This window comes from Nestor notabilis, unplaced genomic scaffold (genome assembly GCF_000696875.1).
Source record: "Nestor notabilis isolate BGI_N333 unplaced genomic scaffold, ASM69687v1 scaffold21860, whole genome shotgun sequence".
In the NCBI taxonomy this organism is placed as follows: Eukaryota; Metazoa; Chordata; class Aves; order Psittaciformes; family Psittacidae; genus Nestor; species Nestor notabilis.
Window position 1 is genome coordinate 1 of NW_009911832.1, and position 23,648 is coordinate 23,648.

The 23,648-nt window shown below is 52.6% G+C and overlaps 1 protein-coding gene across 1 annotated transcript in view; it reads right to left on the minus strand.

The window, feature by feature from the left end:
• Positions 1-3,052: 3,052 nt before the first annotated feature.
• LOC104407368 (voltage-dependent R-type calcium channel subunit alpha-1E-like) overlaps positions 3,053-23,648 on the minus strand; it is a gene marked incomplete at its 3' end in the record, with an annotated part of 20,912 nt that continues 316 nt past the window's right edge. Inside the window, exons 2-6 of the mRNA XM_010016635.1 lie at positions 15,504-15,609; positions 14,922-15,061; positions 4,414-4,517; positions 3,540-3,692; positions 3,053-3,234 (exon numbers count right to left, since the gene is read on the minus strand). Of these exons, the coding sequence (XP_010014937.1) occupies positions 3,053-3,234; positions 3,540-3,692; positions 4,414-4,517; positions 14,922-15,061; positions 15,504-15,609 (685 nt within the window). The remainder of the gene's footprint in view (positions 3,235-3,539; positions 3,693-4,413; positions 4,518-14,921; positions 15,062-15,503; positions 15,610-23,648) is intronic.

Sequence of the window (23,648 nt, forward strand, 5' to 3'; positions counted from 1 at the left end):
CCCGCATCACTGCATAAGGACAAAACTGCCACCCAAACCCTGCACCGTACTGGCATGCCTACATAGGCAAAGAAGTAGGACAATGAGCCTCTGTACCAGCATTGTATTTCCCTCTGGTCCCTATAGAAATCAGGTTCGGTCTCAAGCCAGCCCAGGGAAGGAGCATCTGCTCCAGTATAAGAAGAGCAAAATACTCCTTAAGACTCTGTTTTGGACCACAAAGACAGAGAGAGGAACCTAAAAGCTGAAACCTCCCTCCAAAAGAAATTAGTCCTTCAGGCTCCCAGGGATGGGAGTTGGAAAAGCCATAAAACCCCACAATTTGAGGCTTTTTCTCTTTTTTTTACCCATAGTGTGATTTCTACCTAGCAATACAGCAGGCAAGGCTGATGAAAACAAGGCTGAAGGCAAGCATATCCATGAAATAACACACGTGGAAAGGAACATGGGGCCAATTAGCTTTTCATGATGCTATCTACAAATTCCAGGAGCCATGCTTCTAGACTTGGTAAAACTGTGGAAAAACGGATCTTAAAATCACGATATAGCAACACAGGGGAATACTATAGTAAGCAATTTCTTTGAGAGCCTGCTAAAGTGGTTTTCCTGCTATCTTACTCTCCTGTGTGGTGTTAACCTGCAAGGATGCTGCCTCCCATCACTTTAATCCAGTGGGAAAACAGAGTCCCGCACTGATCCCCCCAAACCTGGTGCATGTGCTGGGCAAGGTCCATGCTGGCTAGCAGTGGGAGCCTGCTCTGGTTTGCTGCTCCGAGCAATGAAGGTGACAGCAGAGCCTCCCGGTGGCTTTCCATCCCTGCATCCCCCAGGCACCACATCCCCCTTGTGCATCCCCCATTGCTCTATTTAAAAAAAAAAAAGCAAAGGCCCATTTTGCTGCCTCCAAGCAGCAAAAGGACTGACCATCCGTAGCCTTTGCAACCCAGAGGCAAGAGAGCTTGTGTCCCCATGGAGGGCAGGAGGCACAACCCAACAGTGCTGGGAACAGTGTCTGTCCCTCACCACCTCCCAAAGTGAATCAGCAGCATTTTATTATACCAAGGACACAATCCTTATGCAATTAAAAGCCCAGGAAGGTCCCTTATCCTTTCCATTACACGTAAGTAATAGCTGCTTCTTTGCAGAGGAGTGGGAAAAGGAGGCACTTTATAGTCCTGGCCATGACGGAGCATGTTTGCCTGGAAGTGCAGTTGGTACTGGGAATGTTATTTGGATCCCAGGGCTGTGGGCCCCCCCAAATGTCCTAGGGAGCCCCTTATTTAGCAGTTGTGGTGGTAAACGGGATCCTGTAGGGTATGTCCTGCAGAGCATGGTTTTCAGTGCTGTCAGCAACATCTTCCATCCCTGCCTTCCAATAAGATCCAGATGGTGGATCAGCAAATCCCAGACACCGAATGGAGTGGCTTCAGCTTTCCCAGTAAGGACATCCCAAACGGAAGGTCACCAGACTTCCTCAGCAACTGCCAGTAAAAACCCCCAAGGTCAATCGCACCACAAATTGCCTGTCCATGTAGCTCACAGGCTCCTCGCACGCGACAGCTGGGGCTCTAGCACAGGGAGTGCTGCTGCTAATTGCTTCAGGTGCCAAAGGATGAGGAGGAGGTGACATGGAGAGCACTGATGAAAGCAGCCCCCGGCCTTTGCAGACAGTCATTAACACATGAAACAAGGTGCAGGGCAGGTTGGTGGCACCAGCCGCAGGCAGTGCTGGGCATGCACAGGTTGTCATAGGGCAGTGTGAGTGGGCAGCAGCTGCCTAGCATGTTAAAAGCAGGGGAACCAAACACCAGGGAGTAGAAATCCCCTTTCATGCTATAATCAGTTATGCCTGGGCAATAGGTACTGTAGCTAAGTCTCTAATCCCATTGATACACCAAAAGCAGCCAAAAAGTGGTCTTTTATCATCCTGAACACCCATGTGGTTCAATCCTGCCTAATTCCACTCCAGAAGCAGCAAGATCCTGACACCATCATCTCCTTTAGGAAGAGAAAAACCAAATTCTCACGGTAAGGTCAAACCCTTGCCATGAACTCTTCCCTTTCTATCCCAGTCTAGGTTTTGCAATCTATCTGCCTGCACACACCATCCTGTACCCCCCAAAGGATGCCACGATAGATTGAGCAGGAGGGGGACCCCAACATTGGCAGTGCAGTTGCCTAGGGTGAAAAGCCAGCCTTTCTGCTGATGATAAAGTAACTATCAAACCATGTTTCCCCACCACAAGACATGCCCAGTGCAATGATGCCAAAATTGATGCTGAAATTAGGCTGGGAACACAACTGGCATGGTTGCTTCTAGCCCACAAACTACGGCATTTGTATATGGCCAGTCACCCACAATGATACTGCACTTTGTAATCGCCTGTAGCTTTTTTCCTGCTTCCAGCTTTGCCCCGAAGTTGCTCCCTGGACACCCTAATGGATTGGGCATTGGCAACTTCAAGCAGCTGCAAACCACAGGAACCTATCCCAGTCATCCCCTTCAGCACCGACAAATATTTGCAGCATGAATACCAAAGACCTCAGCTCACTGCCAGACACCAAAACACTGCCTCTGCCCCAGGGAGGGTGCCCAAGCCCAGTTCCAGTGCTTTCCAAGGCAACCGGGAATGCAGGCACGTCTACCACCTGGTCTACAGCGAGAGCAGATGTGCAGTGCCCAGAAATCACATCCCCAGGAGCTGCCCTGGGGAGCACAGGAGGAGGAGGAGGAGGGAAGGAAAGATACCTTCCCAGGGACAGTCCTCAAACAGGAGGCTTGCTGCAGCCCATGTCCACAAGGTTTCACTCTTGCAGTGGGTTGTACAACCAGTCCAGAGATGGGGACCAAACCCTTATTACTCCCTCTACCCAGAGACATGTAACACACACCTCTCTATCCCCCATCTCCTTTCCAAATGGGAAGGACCAACCCCATCCCCATCACAAAGGGAACTCAGGATCTTACAGGTTTCCAGCACATAGAAATGCCATCTCCAGCTCCCCATCCCTATAACCGACTGCCCAGAGAAACACAAGCAGCACTACTCACATTGTACAGGACTGTGGTCCACCCTTCCATGGTGATGCACTGGAAGACGGTCAACACAGCAAAGAGGATGTTGTCGAACTGCGTGATCCCGTCATTGGGACCAATCCACTCCCGGCATTCATAGCCTGGAGGGCAACCCTGCACCCCGCATGGATGGGGGGGGTCCAGCTCCTCTAGTTCACCTGAAAGCACACGTTAGAGAGCCAAAGGAGGCAGAAGTAAGAGAGAAGCAGGGGACAGGCAAGGAGAAGAGCCTGAACACAGATGGGTTTGGGGCAGAGCAGGGAACCCTGCTGAGACTAGCCCTGGCTGCACACAAACTGCTCCCATAAGAAACTGGGGCAACCTGAACACAACTGGGTGATGCCCTGTGTGCATGAAACAAAGGATCTTCTCAGCCCTAGGCTTTCCATGATAGCAACATGCATTCATCCCAGCTGTTTTCCACCCATGGGATGTAAAGCGAGTGCAGAGCCCTTCTCCCCACCTGAATTGTTTGTGTAGCAGGCTCGGTGCAGCTTCCCACTGTAGAACTCCAGGCCAATGATGGCAAACATGAGGATAGCAAAAAAGAGCAGCAAGCCAATCTGGAGGAGAGGCACCATGGCCTTCATGATGGATTTCAGCACAATCTGCAAGCCTAGAAGGAGAAAGAAAGGGAACAGCTCAGCATGGTCATGCAAACCCCCCGCCTGAGACACATTCATACCACCTCTGGCAAGAGACGAACAGCAAGCAGATGCAAAGAAGCCAGCATAGCATGGAGGACTGAGGACCACAGACGAAAGCACAGTGCCACGGGAGTGGGGAGGGACGGGCTGCAGAACAAGGCTCCATGGTGGCTGGTTTCTGGATCTGGTCCCCGCTCTGGACTTGGTGGGACCTGGCCGTTGCAGCTCTGCCTCCCTTATTGTCCCATAGCATGGGTCCAGCACACTGCCTCAACAGTGTCCAAGGCAGGAGGGATGGGAGGACCGGTGCTGGCAGCAGCCTAGTTTCTTTATTTATCCCCGTGCCAGCAGATGAAATCTTGCAAAAAATTCGAAATGTCCCCTGAATAAACCTCAGTCCTGAAAGGATCCACCCACCGCCTTCTGGCCAGGGAAGCGGAGCTGCTGGAAGGCCCCGGCGAGCTGCTGAGCTCAGCCTTGTGCCAGCACGGAGTAGGCTGGGCAGGGGAAAATGCCACCCGGGGACACCAAATGCTGCCATCCTAGAGTTCCCACTACCTAGGGAGGTTTCTTCTGCTGTTCCCTGATTTCACCCTACATCTCTTGAGGTGACACGAGGACCCTTCTCGTGCTGAAGGACATCAGGAATGGATGCGGACACCACAGAAGGACCAGGAGCATCCAACTTACTGGGAATGCCTGAGACAAGCTTCAGAGGTCTGAGCACACGCACGGCCCGCAGCGTCCGCAGGTCCACATGGGTGTTGAAGTGTGTCCCAGCGGTGGCGAGGATGCTGCAGGCAGACAGGGAGAGAGAAGGAGTTAGCACGAGCAAAGAACTTGGCCACCCTGGTGGTGCCAAGAGCCATGTTCTCACACAGTGAGCCCTGTTTGATGCTGGCACCAAAGCTCATGGGACACTATGGCCAGCCAAAGCCACTCAGGGGCCACCTAGCCCTGGCAGCTCCTTTTCAATACCCCCCACATACCAGGATGGCTGGGGACAGCTCTAAACCACAGTGCTGGCCATCACCCATGCCATGAAATCACACTCTGGGGTTTCAACACTGCCAGTGGCGAGCTCATCACAGCAGCATGGCTTTAAACTCCATCCCAGGGTAGGCAGTACACCAGAGATGGGTGTTGCTCCCCTGATGGTCGCCCATGCTCCCCTGACAGCACCCTCATCTGTCAGCTGCTCTGGCATTTTCCACACATGGAGCTTCCTTAACTCAATGTTCCACCTCTGGGATTGCTGAGAAGATGAAAACCTCACACGCATTCAAAAATCTATAGTAATGAAAGTTTGATGACCTTGGAAGGCAATCGGCAGGCACAGGAAGAACTCCAGAGGTTTTCTTTTAACATACGAGAGTTTTTTCAAGACCATCTCTGGAAAACAAACTGGGGCAGAAGCAAGCTGGTGCACACCAAGTCCAGCAGTGGAAATACTCAGAGCCCCTGAACCTGCTGGAAGGATGGAGACACTGCAGCTTGGGCAGAGCTACAGGAACACAGTCAGCAGTGCCAGAGCTCGTGGCCTCCTCTCCCATCTGGGCTCAGTCCCCAGGTGCTGGCCAAGGAGGATCAGGGAGGGCTGCAGTAGAGGAGTAGGGAATGGGAGAGTAGGGGATGGGAGAGGAGGGGATGGGGAGGAGAGCAGGACAGAAGGAGGCAGCAACCTCAGAGTTGTTTGCAGTAATCTAAAAACTGAGGGAAATTGGGTCATTGTTCCACTAATTCATCTAATTACAGGCCAGAGCAGCTCTCTGGTGCGCTGAGCAATTAGCACGTTCTCTCCCTCTCTCCCTGAGGTACAGCAGGTACTAACCTAGCCCTCCAGAAAGATGGCTGGGTTTCCTAGGATACCCTGACAGCAGAAATGCTCTCACATCAGCAAACCGGGTTGTTTCAACTCCTTTTCCTAGCCTCCTGTTCCTTCCTGCCTCAGCACAAAGGGTCAGCTGGAAAGCCTGGCCCCAGCAGCAGCTGGGATGCATTACTCCAGCATTGCCCACAAGGCCCCATGTATCAGGCTGCTTATCCTGATATATACAGGATCTTTTACCCTTGATAGCACTTTCCCTTTCCCCCATGTCCCAGCCTGTGACCAGCCCCCACTACCCACAGGGTTAATGGGAGAGCAGAAAAGGGACTTAATTAAGTCAGGAGCTCCCAAAGACTTGGGAGAGCTGCATTGTTAAATTGGTTGTAAGATCAATATCAGTAAGTATGATAAAGCACGGCCACTCCACAGCATGTGGTAGAGAGCACAAGTGCTTTCATCTTTTTCACACAACCTGCCAGTGAGAGCAGGGTAACCCAGCACTCCCCAAAATGCCAGCATAAAGGACACGCAGCACCCAACACCGTGCAGGAGACCCCGAGACCCTCCTTCAGCTTTTGCTCTGCATGTTCCAACACCTGGGCTCCAACCAGCCTCCCAAAGGGGTGGGAAAAAGGCACCTGCAGCCCATGCACTAACTCCAGCCAGGACTGAGCATCTCCAGGCCAGGGATACTCCTGGGCTGGACACAGGCTCCAACCCTTCTTCCAAGGGCTCACGAATACAAGCCCAGCTAGAAGGCTCGTGGCAGCAGAGCAGGATTGACAGCTCTCTCCTACCACCACAGAGCAACATGAGCCATAGTCCTACACAGCCAGGCAGAGTGATAGAGGTGGAGCCCTCACAGCTCCCAGCCCTATGACATCTCTTCTCCCCAGGGCAGGCCCATCACCTGGGGCACTACTGGTCCAGCACTGCAGAGGGGAGAAGAGTGCCCTGGCGGCAAAGTCCTTCACTAACCCAGATTTGTTTGAAGGGCTTGGGATCTGTCGCACTGAGCCTCCAGGCAAGGTTCAGGGCACTACTTCCCAGCGCTCTAAATTAGCTGCTAAGAATGGGACTCCTCTGTAACAAGGTGACATGCTCCTTGTCCTTGCTGGCGGACAAGGGACATCATGAGCTCTTTCAGAAGCAGGTTTGGACAGATCACCAGAGTGAGGTGGTTGCACTCCAGATGTGTCTCCTGACCAATGACCTACCACTATGAAACAGGTGCGTGCGCATCCTTTTGCAAGCACAACCACAGCTCCTGGTGAAGGTGGATGCAGTGGGAGCGCACATTCCTGGAGCTGCTCCCAGCAAACCCATCCATCCCAGATCCCCAAGGCATCTCAGGGACTGAGCAGCTAACAATAAATACAATGCTCAAACCACACCCTCCTGCTTTGGACTTCAGCATCTCACCTGTTAATCGCTTATTAACCCTATATGCATGCTTTTGGGGGGATTGTTTGTTGTTTGGGGTGGGTTTTTTTCCAGAGTGCCACCCATATCACCCAGCACAACCCATTTCTTATTTATTTATTGACATATCTTAAGGCTTCTTGTAGCTCCTCTGGATGCACAGCACAGAGGTGAGATTTGGGCTGGGACAGACCTTTGTGCTGACACAGGGCAGAAGCTCCGGTATCTGTAGAACAATTTAAACCTTTTTCGATCATTTACAATATCTACGTCTGATGTGCTAATAATTATTCTTTATTTTTAGGCAAGGACCCAAACTAAAATTACATCTCACCATCCAAGTTATTTGAAAAAGCTGCCAGATTGGGCTATAAAAATCCCAATGATCTCATGCTTTTCATCATACGTACTAGAGAAAAAAGAAGGGAAAAAAGTGAAGGCGTTTTTATAGGTCATCCAGGCAAAGGGGTTAGTTTTACTTCAGAGGAAAGGGGGAAGAGACACTTCAGGTGGAGAAAAGAGGAGCTATTGGAAGAATGCAAATGAGAGAGGAGGCAGGATGGGAAATATATGCAAATCCCCGAAAGTATAATTGAATAGTGAGCAACCACTGGCAGACAAAAACACGCGGGGGGGGGGCGCGGGAATGCAATGCAATGCTTTGTGTTTGCAACCAGGATGACTATTTTTTTTATTTATGGGTTCTGGAGTGAGCTCCCACTAGGCCAACTGCACCTGCAGGCTTTGGGCTGGCTGCATTGCTCAGCCCTCAGGCACTGCTCCAGCTTGCAGCAGCTGAGCAGCGCACACACCCTTGCCTCCGGCTGAAGACCTGCACCTATGGATTTCTCTTCCCAGGGGAGGAAAAGAAAATGGGATAAATCACATTTAAAATTACTCTCTGCTCTATGGGACTTAGCAGAGTAAACCATGAGCTATGCTCAAAGACACTGCCTACACAAAGCTCTTTCACTAGCACAGAGCCAGCACCAGATTTGGGCACTACCACACATTACAGCACCCTCTGTGCCTCTGCTGGCCATGCCAGGGGCTGTGCATTGCACCTGCTCCAATCACGATCTTCCCGTAAGGAGCGGCACCAGCAACTCTGAAGCCTCAGCCCTTAGGGGCAACACACACAGCTCCGGGTGTGCTGCAAAGGACTTCACACCAGGGACCACAAGAAAAGGCTGAACCCCCAAATAATCAGATCAACCCTTGATTGCATCCCTTGACCATTTCCATCAGGGACTGCTGCAGAGGCACATGCAGACAAGCTGTCCCAGCAAAGGGCAGCTGCAGGGTGGGCTGGGTGGAGGAACAGGGAGATCGGCTGAGACAGACTAATCTCAGCTCAAAATCTGGGGCAGGGAGGGTGCTGGCTGGCTGGCTGACGCACAAATTAATATTTATAATTAAGTGGAAAGGCCCCTGAAGGCTTGCACTGCCACCTGACTTTACGAGGGAGACTACTTCATAATTAATACACTGGTCAAACGGCTGATGGAAAGTAAGTTACCTGATGAATTTACCCCATTCCTGCCCTTTTCTGCTGCTGAATAATCCCTTCCTCTCTGCAGACAGCATCATGAGTAGCAGGATGTACTCTAAGCTTTAGGGTCCTAACCCTGCTCAAGGCAAGGCCAGCTGGACTGGGACATCCACCCTGAGGATACCCAAGCAGAATGAAGTGGTCCTGTTTTGGGGATGCCAAGGGACAGGGACACCAGGTCTAAGTCCTGCCCTCAGCAGAGTTCAGAGCAACCTCAAAGCCTCCATCATCTTTGCTTGCTCTTTCTAGGTTTTGGGGCCATGACACAAGTGGATTGCACTGCTGCAAAGCCGCTGATCCCATCTTTCACAGCAGCTTCAAGAGCCCTGGATGGAGCATCGATGACTCCCTGCAAGGTGTGGTGAGGATGAATGACAAAAACTGCCTTCACCAGCCTTTGATCTGGGGTACAAAATGACCCCCCAAGGCTACCTCTTCCTGGAGAAGCCCTCAGGATTTGGTGCATGAAGGAGCATCCCCTCTGCACCCTGTGAGCTGGCCAAACCCCACACCTCCTTCCTGCCTCTGGCCCCTGTGACACCTCTCAGCGGATGCAGGATTTGACAGGGAGAGATGCTGGTGAAACTGCGTTTGCATATACAGGACCTGGTGGAAATCTAAAGTCATTGCCAGGAGGCTGGAAAGCTGGCCCCACAAGAGAAACATAGTGCTGGCAACTGTGTACCACAGCAGGACCCATCTGAACTCATGCCAAAGGAGAAGTGTGAGACTCCAGGGATACCCACCCAAGCCTGGGTGACACCTCCTCCCCACATGAGGATGTGGTGGAAAATAACCCCTTTCCTCTTCACCTGAGCCAGACTTTTACCCCACTTTTAACAGCTTTCCTGGAGCAAGATCTATGGCAGCGCAAACTAATGGTGCACAGGGACTCTGCAGTTTGGCCCATTGCTTTGCCCCCATGGGAGGCCAAGGGCTTCACTTCAGCCCAGGAGCTCTGTAGGAAGGATGCTGGGGTGTAGAAGGAGCCTCTGGGGACCGCACAGGGTGGAGGGGTGCCTGGGAGGGAAGGCAGTGCCCCCAGGGACCAGCAGCCTGTGGAAGGACTGACTTACTCCACAGCACAACAAACTGCTGCAGGAAACCAACCTCTGAGGAAGATGAGCTGAGAAGGACAGGGCCAAGCACATGAGCAGCACAAAGCTGGATCCTGTGCCGGGGCAAGGTGGGATGCCTGTCTCCCCAGAGCCAGAGCTGTGGATCTGCCTGCCCAGAGGTCTCCCCATGTCATCCCCTCCACCCATTTTCAGCACAGTAAAGTCTTTCCCCTCATCGCACACCCCGTCCCCTCACTGGGCTGGGGAAGTAGCGCTGTCCTTCGTACAAGGTGCCAATGTCAGGCACATCCCGTTACCGTGGCATATGGCACATGAATCATTCACAAAGCTGGGGAATTAATTATTCATCCTAACGAAAGACCAAACATTCTACTAATTGTCCTGGAAGGAAAGAGGTGGGAGATGGGGCAGACATCAGGTTGGAAACCAACACCATTTATGAAAGGAAATGAAGGAAAGAGGAAAAAAGGTTTTGGGTGTGATCAAAGCATTGCTCCTCTTTTAGAGTCAGGGTTGTCTCTTTACTGGTTTATCCTATTGGACTACACTCCTTGTAACAGTACAGGCTCCAGCAGAATAATCACGTCAGAATGCTCCACTTGTGCTCCTATTTAACACTTGTTCTTCAAGCCTCATACCCACTCCCCCAAGCTTCCTTGCCTGGTGGTGCACTGTACTCCCTCGAGTAGGAAAATATGTGTCAGCACTGGGAGAAGAGCCTTTTCCAAGCCCAGGTGTGCACATGTACATGTATGTGCTCTTGCACACGCACGGGGTGCCAGGCACACTGCTGTGGGCCAGCACCCCAAACCACAAGGGGATGCAGCATATGAATATTCCTGCACAGAGCTGATGCCAGTGCCTGTTCAAGGACCTCTGCTCCATCTCTAATCCACCAAGATAAAAAGACGACCCCACCTAAGACACACAGAACTTGGGTTGCACAAGGTGCACTAACTACCAGAGGGCAAATCTTCTTTGCCTCTGCCATGGGGGAGCTCAGGGGAATTGCAAAAAGGGCATCAAGGCACTTTCCAGGACAGTCATCTAAAAATCCAGGCAGCACCACAACAAACAACAAGCCAAACTGCTCTTCTGTCCCCATGCTCACATTGCAACCCTGCAGCATGGAGGGAAGCAGCCTCCTAGTAAGCACTCTCTCCTGCTTCACTCCAGCCACAGCAGAAAACGAGGGCACGGGTATGCACAGGATTTCGCTGGGACGTCAGACAGAGAGGCTGGACTCATGACTGCCACTTGCATTTGTAGGTTTTTGGGCCAGCTGTCCGGACTTGGAGGGCCAGGCTTTCCTCTGCTGGCACAGGCTGGTACCCGTCCAGTCAGCTCTGCGTTTGCTAAGGGCACAGCAGGCACCACCTGTGATCACTCATTCCTGCCTTCCCTTGGCCATGCTCCACCCCACAAAACCCCTTAATGAAAACCACAGTGCCCAAGGGCTTCACAAAAGGCATCCAGGTGTAGCAGCTATTATTAAACCCTCAAAAAAACCCTGATGCCAGCTCTTCCTTTTAGTGACCCTGGTATATTTATACTGGTTTTACAGTGGCTGCTTCCTTGACTTCTGAGCAGCACAACTTCACAAGGGCCTTTTGATCTACATTTTGATTTTTTCCCATTGTGAGAAGCGTTCCCCCATCCCTTCACCTCTCACATAACGAATTATTGTCTTACCGCTGCAACTGCTATAAAAAAGCGAACTTGGTGCTATGATGCTCAGGCATTGGAGTGTGTGAAGCACACACCCACCTGGATACTTGCAGAGGCAGTTTAACCCTTCTTTTTCCATGAGCATCTTTAAATATGGTGTAGGACAAGGCAGGCTGCTGTAGGGTCCTCATTCTCTGTTCATTACACTAATGGCACCTGGGGACCAGGGAGCTGATTGATGCTTTAGCTGCTAATGGCTGAAGCTCCTTCAACTTCACCCACTTAGGACCACCAGTTAAGAGGTTTCCAAGCTCCCACTGCCCTATCTGACTATTTCTGAGCAGTTTTCCCCTTTTTGGTCCAGGACATGCTGCATTGAGCAGGTCATGAGTCCAGCTTCAGCACCTGGCCTGGCCAGCTCTGGTTCATGCATGGGCAAGGCAAGCATCCCCAAACCCCAGGGGAAACAGACACTGCCCTCCCCGGCTCTGCCTCAAAAAGAGTGAAGGTATTTTATGCATGTTTTTGAACACAAATATTTTTAGCTGGGGAGAACAGGCTGTTTTTTCAGGCAGCGATGATGATTTGGAAACCACAGGTTATAAACAGAGCAGGTTTACAAATGGGACTTTTAGTTCTCCAATGGAAGGTTTAGCATCAGGGAGTTTTAGGTGTGTGTTGATTTCCACTGAGATGCAAAAATCTGGATTTATTGACACAAGAAGCAAACACCAGTTGAACCCAAGCCAGTGCCATCTATTCCTGCACGGGGTCCCAAGAACCTGCTCACAGCAGTCACCCCTCATTTGGCTAATTTACATGCCCAGGATATCCCACTGCTCGTGGAAACCCCAACACAGTGTCAATGCAGGCCATGATGCTGCCTGCATTAAGCACCTCTCACATCAGACATGTGACAAAAAATAAGTGCAGAAAGGAAAAATAATACCCTCTGACACTCTTGGGGGGACAAGGCCCAGCAAGCATGATGCTGGGTCCCTCTGGGTCCATTAACGATGGATCCTGGGGTGTGTGGGTCCTGCTCATATGGATATCCTCTGGTCCATCATCGTGGGATGCATTAGCATCCCTAACTGTCAGCACATCCCAAGGCAAGCACTACACTATACTTCAGATGCTTGCAACATCCCCTGCACCACAGCCACTGCCTCTTGCTAAGTCACAACAAGATCCCAATCACTTAACTCTCCCAAGCTTGATAGTCCCTGAACAGACATTCCCATATTAATCAAACATAAAGTTTTAGTCCACAAAGATGATCCTGAACCCACTGGTCACCCGCACACATCCCCTGTGCAGACTTCACCACCTGCCTTACACAACTGACACAGCATGAACCACCAAATGCAAACCCTCTCCCACAAGCTCTTTTCAAGTCATTTGCCAGCCAAGGATTATTTGCTGAAGAAATCTGCCAATAATTCAGCAGATCAGACACACAAGAGTTTCTTGCAAGGGAGGCACAATCATGGCACTGAAGAACAGCAGCTTTGTCAGCACCGCACAACAAAAGCAAGAGCTGAATAGCCCAGAGGAGCCCATGACCTCATACAGATGATTCCCCAGTGACCCGATCCTCCCCAAAACTGGCCCAGGGTGAAAACTTGTGGGTTGCCTACTTTACCCATCATACAACAAAATTTGCCCCAAAAGGCTGGTGAGCCCATGCCAGCAGGCACCAGCACTGCTGGGGCAAAGCCAGCAGGTAACTGGGCATTTCTTGGAGAGGGTTTCATCCTTCTGGCAAAACATTAGGATATGAAGGGGGTGATAGTGAAACAGACCCCAGAAGGCTGCCCCCTGTAACTGGCAGTATCAGGGGGACCTGGGCACCTCCTGGCAGGGTGGCTGGCGCAGTGCTAACAGACCTACATGGACAACTGATTCCCTGGCACAGGGCCCAGCACAGCACCGAAAGGAGCTGGTGAGGCTTTTGCGAGTGAGTAATTGCTGAACGCTGACTCAGCACCAGCTCAGTTACAGTCAGCTCGCCCAGAGCTGTGGGGAGGGCAGGGAGAGGTCTGTAGCAGCCCAGTGCTTCCCCTTGGCCCAGGCTCCAACGGATGCCTGGACCAGGAGATGGCCAATGGGCATTTCCCAACCATCCAATCACTTTCCTCACACCCAGCCCAGCACCGCAGGTGTGCAGTGAGGGCAGAACATCCCCTTTTGTTGCTAACAAGGGTGACATGCCCCACACTGTTCCCAGAGATTTTACCAGCTTTGCCCAGCCCAGGAGCTGTGTCTGGTTGCTCTCCCCACAGCAGCAAACCTGCCTGGTCCTCAGGAGCCTCCCCCTGACAGTCACTCTGCAGATGCAGCAAAGCCAGCTGCATCTTGTGTGATGGCTGCACCACCCATAGGCAGCCAGTTTGCTACCCACTGAGAAGCATCACCCCACCATCAGCACACCAAGACATCCTGCCTTCACAGGCAGACATGGTCCCACTCCCCAGCAAAGCCATCCAGGTCCGCACTGGACCAAGGGAGTCAAAATGTTCTCTGTCATGTTCTCCTCAAGCCTACTCTCAAGCACAGTCCCAACCTGCACCTCTCCGCTATGGACAAGGAGCACCCATCACCACATCTGCAACACCAGGCTCAGCATCCCCCTTCCTCCTCCAAACACCTAGACAGGTGTCATGTCTCACATGGTGCTACCACCCTAGAAACCAAGGACTGTGCAGCAAACTTGGCACTTGGTAGAGAACCCAGGTATCTTGCCTGGCTCCTATGCCTTAGTTTCCCAGACATCCCTGCAGCTGCTCTGCACCTCCCAGAGCCCATGAAGTGCTCAGAGATCCACAGGCACCATCTGTATGCAGCAAACTAGCTCCTCGGAAGGTAATCATTCGCATCCCTAGGTGGCTGCAGGCACCCACCTGCCCCCTCCATACTGCAAGGGGCCCAGAGGAGTCACCCTGGAGGGCTTCTGCTCAAGATGAATATTACTGTTGTCTAACTCAAGCCCAAATGCCTCTACTTGTTTCTGTGTCACCAGCACAGCTCATCACACCGCAAGCAGGACTCATATCTGGGCCACGTCCCTGGCAATGACACCACCAGTGACACAACCAGCACCCGTGAAGCTCTGTGTGCTACCACCCCCAGCATCACTGCTGCACACTGGGACACTGAGCGAGCATCACCTGGGAACATGGCCCCACCCAGACCTCATTCCCAAACCCCCAGCACCAGGCCAAGGCTCAAAGTGCTTGGGAAGGCAAGAGGAGAAGAGATTTTCTCCCTCTTCATGTAAGGTTTGACCAAAACCTCTCCCAGATTACATGCAGTTGCTTATCAGGCCATGCTCCTACCTTGTCCTCACCTTGTCCCATGGCTGGAAGGGTGACAGATGCCAGGCCACCACCTGAGGAAAGCTAGACATGATGCCCTCAGAGCCAGCCCTCCTCATCTGATGGGGAACCATGTCTCTCTATCAGCTGCCCACAGCAAAGCCAACTCAGGAGCCTCCAGCACAGGCAACCATCCTCCCCTCCCTCTTTGGGATGAAGAAACAACAACAGCAGCAAACCAGGGCCTTGGACCACATCCTGGAGCTTGCGTCCCCACCAGCCCCAGTGCCCGGCTTCCCAACCCCACCAACAGCCCCACACCCCTGACTCACCCACTGAGGACCACAATGAAGTCCATGACATTCCAGCCATTGCGCAGGTACGAGCCCTTGTGGAAAACAAACCCCAGAGCCACGATCTTAATCCCAGCCTCGAAGCAGAAAATACCAATGAAGTAGGGCTCCGTCTTCTCCTGCCAGAGGGGAACCGGTGACATGGTGAGAGATGGAGAGAAGGCAGACAGCACCAGCCATTTCACATTTACTCAACTCATGTCCCATTCCACCTTCCCCAGCCCCATCTTCTCCTTTGGGAGCTTTCTCAGCCTTTCCTCATCCAGCATCAACCTTGGAAATAAAAAGAGGGTGACTATGACCCACCCAAGTTGCCCAGTCCTCCTTCCCTGTCCCATTTTTTAAGGGGCTTAAACCTTCCTGAATACTTTCCATGGAGGAGTATGTGACAGCAGCCCCAGGAACACTGGAGGAGCTGGTCCCAGAGGAAACCTCCTACCTTATCACCCCGAAACCAGAAGAAATTGGCTAGTAGAACAGGTTGGCTCCCCTTGGTGATGACCCTGCTCCCCCGCCATACACCCTGGCGCAAGTTGGAGAAGGACAGATGCGGGTACTTACTAATCTCCGTGACATGGGTGTCTTGTCATCCTCGGGGAGGTGCTGCTCAAGGGCTAGTACGATGCAGTTGGCAATGATGGTTGCCAGGATCATGTACTCAAAGGGAGTGGAGTGAGTTAAGGAGCAAAGAAGAGGTAGATGACGTCCCCAGCCCACCCCTGCCCACCCTTCATTTAGCCACCACCACCACTTTGCCCACAGGAACATGCATACACACAGCCTAGGTTTCGCCTCCTACTGCTCCCAGCTAGGAGGGTGAAGCCCACCTTGATGCTGTTTGGAAGCGAGAGGGGTGACAAGAGAACCAAGAGTCCCTAAGACCTTCCTCATTAAGCCTTGCTTGCTGAGCCTTATCACCTCCTTCCCAAGTTCATGGGACATTAAGCTTTGTGGGGACTGTGAACATTCTTGGGAGAAAGATGCAGTTTGTGGTGAGAGTCCAGAAGATGGACACAAGTATGAAGGTGAACAGCCAGGCTCTGACCAGACACGGCTTCATGTTGAAAAGGGTTTGGCATGGTTCCTGGCAGTGTCAGGGAAGTTCTCCCTGGCATAGCATGGTAGTGGCCATGGCCAGCATGTCCCTGCATGCCACGGTCTTCTTACCAGCCTTCTCTATTCCACCACGAAGCAGCAGGAGATGGAGCTTTGGGGAAGGCGAGGAGGGCAAGTCACAGGCTATCAGCAGCTCTGGTTCTAAAGCATCCCTGTGGGAGGAATCATCTGCACAACCCAAGGAGGACAGAGCTTCCCTAGCAGGTCCTGTGGATCTGACCTGAATCAGCCCACTCCGTGCCCGGCGTTGCCAAGGTGGTCTTGCCCTGCGAACCAAGGGTCTCTTGCCAAGCATGCTGCAGGGTGAGACCAGGCAGTGCTGAGAGCTGCGGAGCACCAGGCTGGGCATTCACAACTCAAGACACTGATGGTGTCTGGGTATGAGCTTCAATTCAGGCAGCGTGGAAACTCCCTAAGGAGACATCTCAGCTTAGCCATACTTCACGAGACTGCAAGGAGTAGCAGCACCTTAACACGTGGATCTGGCTGGACCCTAAATCCTACAGCCATGTCTAGGGCTTGCACACCCTTCTCTGGGAGTTGGCATCTGAGGACCTGAGCGAGTGGGAAAGGGAGGCAGAGGAAAGGGCAGGCTGATTCCCAGAAAAGCATCCCAAACTCAGCTCCCTCCTGCCTTTTGATTCAGAGGATCTGCCAAGGAGCAATGTGGGGGCATGCAGCTCCCTCCTCCTGCCTGGCCCACTGCCAAGCCCTAAAAACAAAGCAATTTCAAACAACAGAACGGCCACATCTTTCTGGCTTCCCATCCATCTTTACATCTTTGCAATAAAAGCTGTATCATTCTCAATAACAAAATGAGGGGAGATTCATCAACAGGCAGCATACCCCTTTTCCACTTCTTCCATGCCAAAAAACCCAAGCTATATTACTCTCACCACTGGCATCAGCAGCCACCCTAGGATGGGACTGCCACCATCCCAAGTCTCATGTCTGTGGAAATGGTATGTGATCCGATCTGGGATGGATTTGCTTATAAAGAAATCACCCATACTCCCACCATCCCAAGCTGGCACAGGGAGCAGCACCTTAGCTGAGCTCTTTCCCACCACACTGGGCTTCTCCAGACCCATCAGCTTCAGGTTCGCACCTCTCAGGGCAGGAGGTGCCAAATCCCCATGCCACTGCCCCAGGAAAAGGGATAATTTTCTCTTTTGCAACCTTGCTTTTTGCCCATTGAAGCCACTGACCACAGCCAGAATCTTTAAAACAGCGGCCCTGAGCCTGCGTTCAAGAGAAGACATCCCAGTGCTGGCCATAAGTATGGGAAACTGTAAACCATGAAGTGACCCTGGTAGCAGCAACCCCAGCAGCAGTGATCCTGTTTACACTGTGGCACATCGGCAATTGGAAGTGGGGCTGGGCATCAGAGCAGGTCTCCAGAGGGCTGTCCAGGAGGGGCAGTCAAGGAGAGCCTGCAGGAGATGGGATTTATTTAGCCTGGTAGGAGGAAGAGCCAGGAAGGATTTAGCCAAGGCATTTAAAAGGCCACTCAGTGAAATTAATGGTTTATAAGTTAGGGCAAACCAAAAGAGAGACTGCTGCAAAGCTCACTGATGCAGGCCCAGACCTCTTAATACAAGTGAGGATTTCATTGCACAAGTCCTGCAAAAGCCACTTACTTTCCCTGCTTCCCACCTCTAGCCGCACACTTCAGCTGATACACAGACTGCCGCGCTTGGCCCCAAGCCACTGGCCTATTTGGGGTCCCTTTGTTTCATTTTCCTGAAAGTCTGCGAGCAATTAGCACAGGCTCAAAAGAAAACAGCATGTTAGTGGGGCAGTGCAGCTAGCTCCCCAGGCGCCAGGCACATTTGCCTAGATGAGAAGTGTGGGAACTGCACGGTGAGTCCATCTCTGGGTCCCAGGGCATCTACCCCACCAAGCATCCTGTACTCCTCCCCACCACTGGGCATCTACCACTGCCTCCTCCCTCCTGTGGCTGCTAGTCCCAAGGGGAAAACACCCAGGTGGGGGAAAAAAAAATAATTCTCCAAAGCCAGCAGTGGGAGAGCCCTGCCTGGCAGTTGCTGAGGGGCTCAGGACCACCTCTAATGGACCAACTGTATTTCCTTGCTGGTTCTAACATCTGTCACAGCCCCAGCATGAGACAACATCATTGCTCCACCTCCAGTGAGCATGTGGTACATGGTTTGGCAGATATCAAGTCTAAGGGAAACAGGCAACTGCTGCCTAAGCAGCGACCTAAGCATGAGGTCACAGCCAAAAGCAACTCTCCAAACCCCAGTAGCCCAGTTTTGCAAGGACCAGAGCCTGGGTTATCACATCTGGAGCTGGGAAAGAGCTGCAAGGCATCAACCCCATGGAAACAAACCCCAGTAGCTCCAGCTGTATCAAGTTTTGCAATGGCAAGGGTAAGAATACCCTCCTCAATGGACAGCAGGAACATCTGGCTGAACTGGGGGAAATTTTATCTACACATTTCACTTTTGCCAAGCATGCATCCTCCCAGCTTGGGGCTGGAGCCCACAGGACAATGCTCTGTCACTCCTTTGTTTCCTCTCTCATTATATATCTAACTACACAACCTTCCAGCCACCTGAAACACAGAGTAGCACTCTCCTCCCTCCAAGCCCAGTAATGAAAGCCCATCTCCCTCCGGCCTTCCCCTCCTCCTTCATCTGGCTTCTCCTGGAGGATCATTAGGGAGCCGATAAAAATAGGTTTTCTTATTGATTTATCCCCTTTACCCAACACTCTCTCCCCTGCACCATTGACTTGTTTCCCTAGCAACTCGGCCAATCCCAGTGCATGCCACACCTGCAGCTCCACACTTCCCTCCCAGTGCGTTTGAGGTGCGGCAGGTGCCCCCAAGCCATGTGGACCTCTCCCCAGACCCAAGCCCACTGGAGCAGGCACTGTAGATAACCCCATGACTGGAGCTGGAGCTCTTTGGAGTGTCTGGCAGAGCTGCAGGGAGATGTCCAGCCACTGGTGGATCATTTCTTCCAGCTGTGACCCCCCCCTTCTCCACCTCTGTTGCCAATTGGGAGCCACAAGCAGGCCACCCAGAACATCTATATTGCTAACACTGGGAACATGCCCCATCCTAGGCCCTAAAGATAGATTTATAGTTTTGATGGCACATTGATGCAACCTCTCCAAAAGACTGGGTGCCAAATAAATCCCTCCCTGGATGCAGACATGGGCCAGGAGCTGCAGAGAGACCCCTCCATCTCTCCACTTCAGTGACCATGCCTTCTGTCTCATCCTGGGCAGGCAGGTGGGGAAGGTGCAGAAAAGCCAGAAGAGTGAGACCACCTGGGCATCTCCAAAAGGGCTCTTGGGGAAGCCTACCTCAGAGGGCCAGGGAAAAGGGCAGGAACAATTTAACCCCTCGTGCTGCCTTCCTCACCCAGCCCAGCTCCAACATCTACTAGAAACTTAAGTCTCCATTTCCCACTGCTCATTAGGCTTCCCCGCAGGACCTGCTGCACTGAGGGGGTTTCCCTGCTTCCCAGGTATCAGTGAAAAGAAGCTTCAGTTCCTACATCTGTGCACTTCATCTTATTGGTCCCAACCCCACCACTGATGCCTGCCCCACACAGACGTGGCCTAGCAGGAAAAAAGACCCACCTCTTCAACGTTCCCATCCCTAGGAAACCACGACCCCCCTTCTCTGAGCTCCAGACCCCTGCAAGAAAGTGAGCACCTCCTCTCCAAGAGGAGCCCAAAATGATAAATGGGTCAAAGACCATGAGTGGTCCTAATTTAACCCTGGGGTTCCCTAGCCCTGCAACATCTCCGTGAGGACATAAGGGATCTTCCCCCAGCAGATAAAGCCCATCACACAGAGCAGAACTCAGGCTTGAGGTTGTGCTTGTGTATCTGCACACCCTGGAGGGAGCACCAAGGCAAGATGCTCAGTCTGCCTAGATCTTTCTGCATGGCCATGCTCCGGCCACTGGCTATCTGCAGCCATAAATGTTGCTGCTTATAACTACAAAATGTGGCGGGCTGATGTCTGTCAGGGGCTAAACCAAAAGGCAGTGCCATGCAGAAGCCGGTCAGAGCAGAGCTGCCTACGCTGGTGCTGTTCCCGTAGGGATGCAGGATGCCTGCCTGCCACGTGCAAATAGCTCCATGGAGAAATATCTCCTTCTCCCCCACCTCACCCTACACTTAAAACTCAAAATCAAATCTCTCTCCTCTCTTTTTTTTTTTTTTTTTTTGAACAAAAAAGAACTACATCATGTGATTTTCCTGCCTTAACATCAGTTTTTTAACTTTGGTTGCCACAGCAACAGGATGCAACTTGGCGTCACCATGGCAACAGCTGCCTCTGTTTAAATTCACCATCTGACAGGCAGCCTCGCTCTCCCCGGCTGTCAAAAAGATGGACCTGCCATTACACCTACTCGCCCCTCCCCAAAAAAATAAAATAAATTAACATCTGATGAATGAAGGACACAGAAAACAGCCTTAGAGGAAAAAAAAGAGACATTCTTGGGTATCGCATGGAGGGAGCTGCCCAAGGATAGCACAACGCGGCGCTGCTCTTCCAGCAGGTAGGTGAGGCCAGCCAAAATCTTGGCTGGGCAAAAGCAAAGGGCAGAAGATGCTTGCTCAGGTGGGGCATAACACTGGCAGGGTCCCTGAGAGGCAGTGTCCTCGCGGCGTCAGAGATGCCTGGATCAAAATGGAAGTCATCATGAGGAGAACAGGTCAGGGACAAACGGGTGTGCATCCCATGGAGCAACATCCCCGCGTGTGTTGGGCTGGGGATGCACACTAGGGCTTTGCAGACACCCCAGGTCCTCTTGGCCAGGCCAACACAAGACTGCATATTCACAGGGATTGGGAAGGAGAAAGCCCCCACTGTAGGGAACAGCAAGGTCCCCAGAGAACTGGTGACCATCCCTCTCCCCTGACAAACCAGGGGGACAGGTAGAGTAGCCAGTGTGCACCTGCAGCTGGAAACTGTCCTTAGGGACATAACCAGAGCCACATAGTGTTATCTGGCCTATCTGGGGTGGGAGAGGGATTTTATCCAGGTCAAATGTGATTAAGCAGATGAAGAACGGAGCAATATAGATGAGCTGCAGCCCATCTCATGTGCTAACTGAATTGCAGCTTTCCAGGCAGCCAAACAAATGAAATCAGGGCTAAAGGCCTGGCGTTCAGTGGGAGGAGAACAGGCAGGATGAGGCTATGTTCCTGAAGAAGAGAAGTTGATGTTCCTATGGCCAGAACAGCAGCTGCTTCACGTTTTGGGCAGGACCAGTAAAAAGAGCAGCTCCAGTGGAGGTAACGCATTGAACTTTTCAGCAAGGAACTCAGCAAAGACTCGCCTCCCCACAGAGCTGCATCCCAGTCCCAGTTGCTCGTGTTTCTCCTCCTTCCCTTCCATGCATCATCCCTATTTACACTGGGAAGCCGAACTGCAGAGGCTGCTGGTTATAATTATACGGTTACCCAGCAGATATACAGGCCTGAATCACCAGTTATTTTTAGCCCTATTACCTAGTCAACTGGAGCTGGATGAAGAAGAGCCTCCACTCCTTCCCGCGCTCCACCCCAGCCCCCTTGGCTGTCCTCGGTACTGTGCCCACTCTGACCTGCAGTGCCAGGACCAGCTCATCTCCCTTCTAAGGCCAGCAGCTCTTGTTGACTGTGGCCAAGATCCAATGCTTGCCTCCTCAAACCACCCTCACTCAGGAGCGATGCCATGGGCTCCGGGCCAGGCAGCTGAGATGCTCACACATTTTCTCTAGCCCTACCAAAATGCACCAGCTACGTGTGCCAGGCTACAACTACAAAGATGGGAACAACATACCTGGCCAACCACACCAAACTCATTACCAAAAAAGCTTGTCCATCCCCAAGCCCTTAGGAGCTCAAGTGGTGCAGAGAAGCTCTGGGGTGGATGAGTTTCTTAGAAAGAGATGGCAGCCAGGCGGGGGACTGCTAGGGAAGCTCAGCTCCCGCGCCTAGAGCACACCCATTCCCAGCGCTCACACAGGCATATGTCACCTACTTCTAGAAAAAAATATAAAATGAGCCCATCTCCCTCATGCATTGCAAATTCCAGGAAAGAATAATGCTGGGGAGGTTTTACCACACGGTGGTGAAGCTCTAGTCTCTAGGAGACAGCGGCTGCCTAGAGATGAGACATCATGCCGGCACGGGACCCCGGCCTACACAGGGAGTGCTGGGCCAGTGGCAGCACCCCAGCTCCTTCATGCTTCAAATGAAAGCCTAAGGGGCGAGGGCCCTCCCACATCGTGCTGGAAAAGTGCATGAATAATTTGGCATGTTCTGGAAAAGCAGGCAGGCCAGCCTGGCCGCTGCCCTGCAAGGCTCCAAGCTGAGCTGCTGCGTCCGCATCTTCAGCACCACACCAATGCTCCTGCAGCTGCCCGCCCAGTGGGTGCTGCCAGCAAGGGCAGATTCAGCCCCCCTCAGCTGCCACTTCACCTCCAGGTCACCTTTCCAAGCTTGAGAGCTATGTGGCTCTCCAGCCAGGACTAGCTCATGCCTGGCAGAGGGTCAGTGTGACGTGTCAGAGCTGCAAAGGGATTGCTTCCCCAGTGATGCTCAGCAGGGCAGGTGACCTGTCCTGCACCCCTGTGCCTCACCAGATGGTTTCCCAAAGGTACCTGTTGCACCAGACCAAAGTGTTGCTGCTTGGCACCAGGGCAAGCTCTCCTACACCCACCAGAGGAGCCAGCAAGTTAACCAACAAGTTACAGGGAGAGAAAGCAGCAGCAAGAGCTGCATGTAATCACCACTGCAGAAAACGGCACAGGGAGGGTCCTAAAGCCAAAGCACAGCCACACTGAAGTTTTTAGGCTTGGGTCCTCCATAGGGGCAAAGCCCAGGAGGGATCTCAGGGGGCAGGAGGGTGCCGAGCACAGCACTGATGGGGAACTGCATGCTGTGGTGCTGGGTACTCGCCAGGGTGACCAGGGGCACCTGCAGGGAGGGTGGGAGGAGAGAAACACGTGCAGGGGTGTATGAAAGGATGGAGGTGCAGGGGAAGAAAGGGGGGGATCTGCACCCTCCACCCAGGCCTAGAAGGGAAGGTCTCTAGGATAATCCACCATCCCCTGCGCCAGCCCCCCAAGGGGCTATGGGGCACAGCCAGAGGTTTTCAGCATCTTCCCCTCTGCCGCAGGGAAGGGGCAACCAGTTTCCAGAGCCACCATGGGGGGCTGGGGGCTGCAGGGTCAGAATGGCTGTACCCCTGCCAGGTGTGATCAGCAGCAAAGAGAACACACACAGGCAGCTGCAGGAGGGGACAAAGCCACCACCCAGCAGGGACTGGAGATTCATGGGCTCCCAGGGTCCATACCCAATGGGATGGGTGGCTCCAGGCAGGGTAAGGTGGCAAAGCTCCAGGAAGACATCGAGGCACAGAGGGAAAGGCCACCCCCCCTCCCCCAGCCACACATGCATAGAACATCCTAAAGCATGCAGGGTTAAACTGCGATTGGAGCACCCCTCCTTGCCAGTACAGGGAGCTTACAAATCCAAGCCTGAGGAGAGGCTGGGGGCTCCCCCCAAGGGAGCAGGGGCTCAGCTCTCCACCACATGCCAAGAAGAGCACAG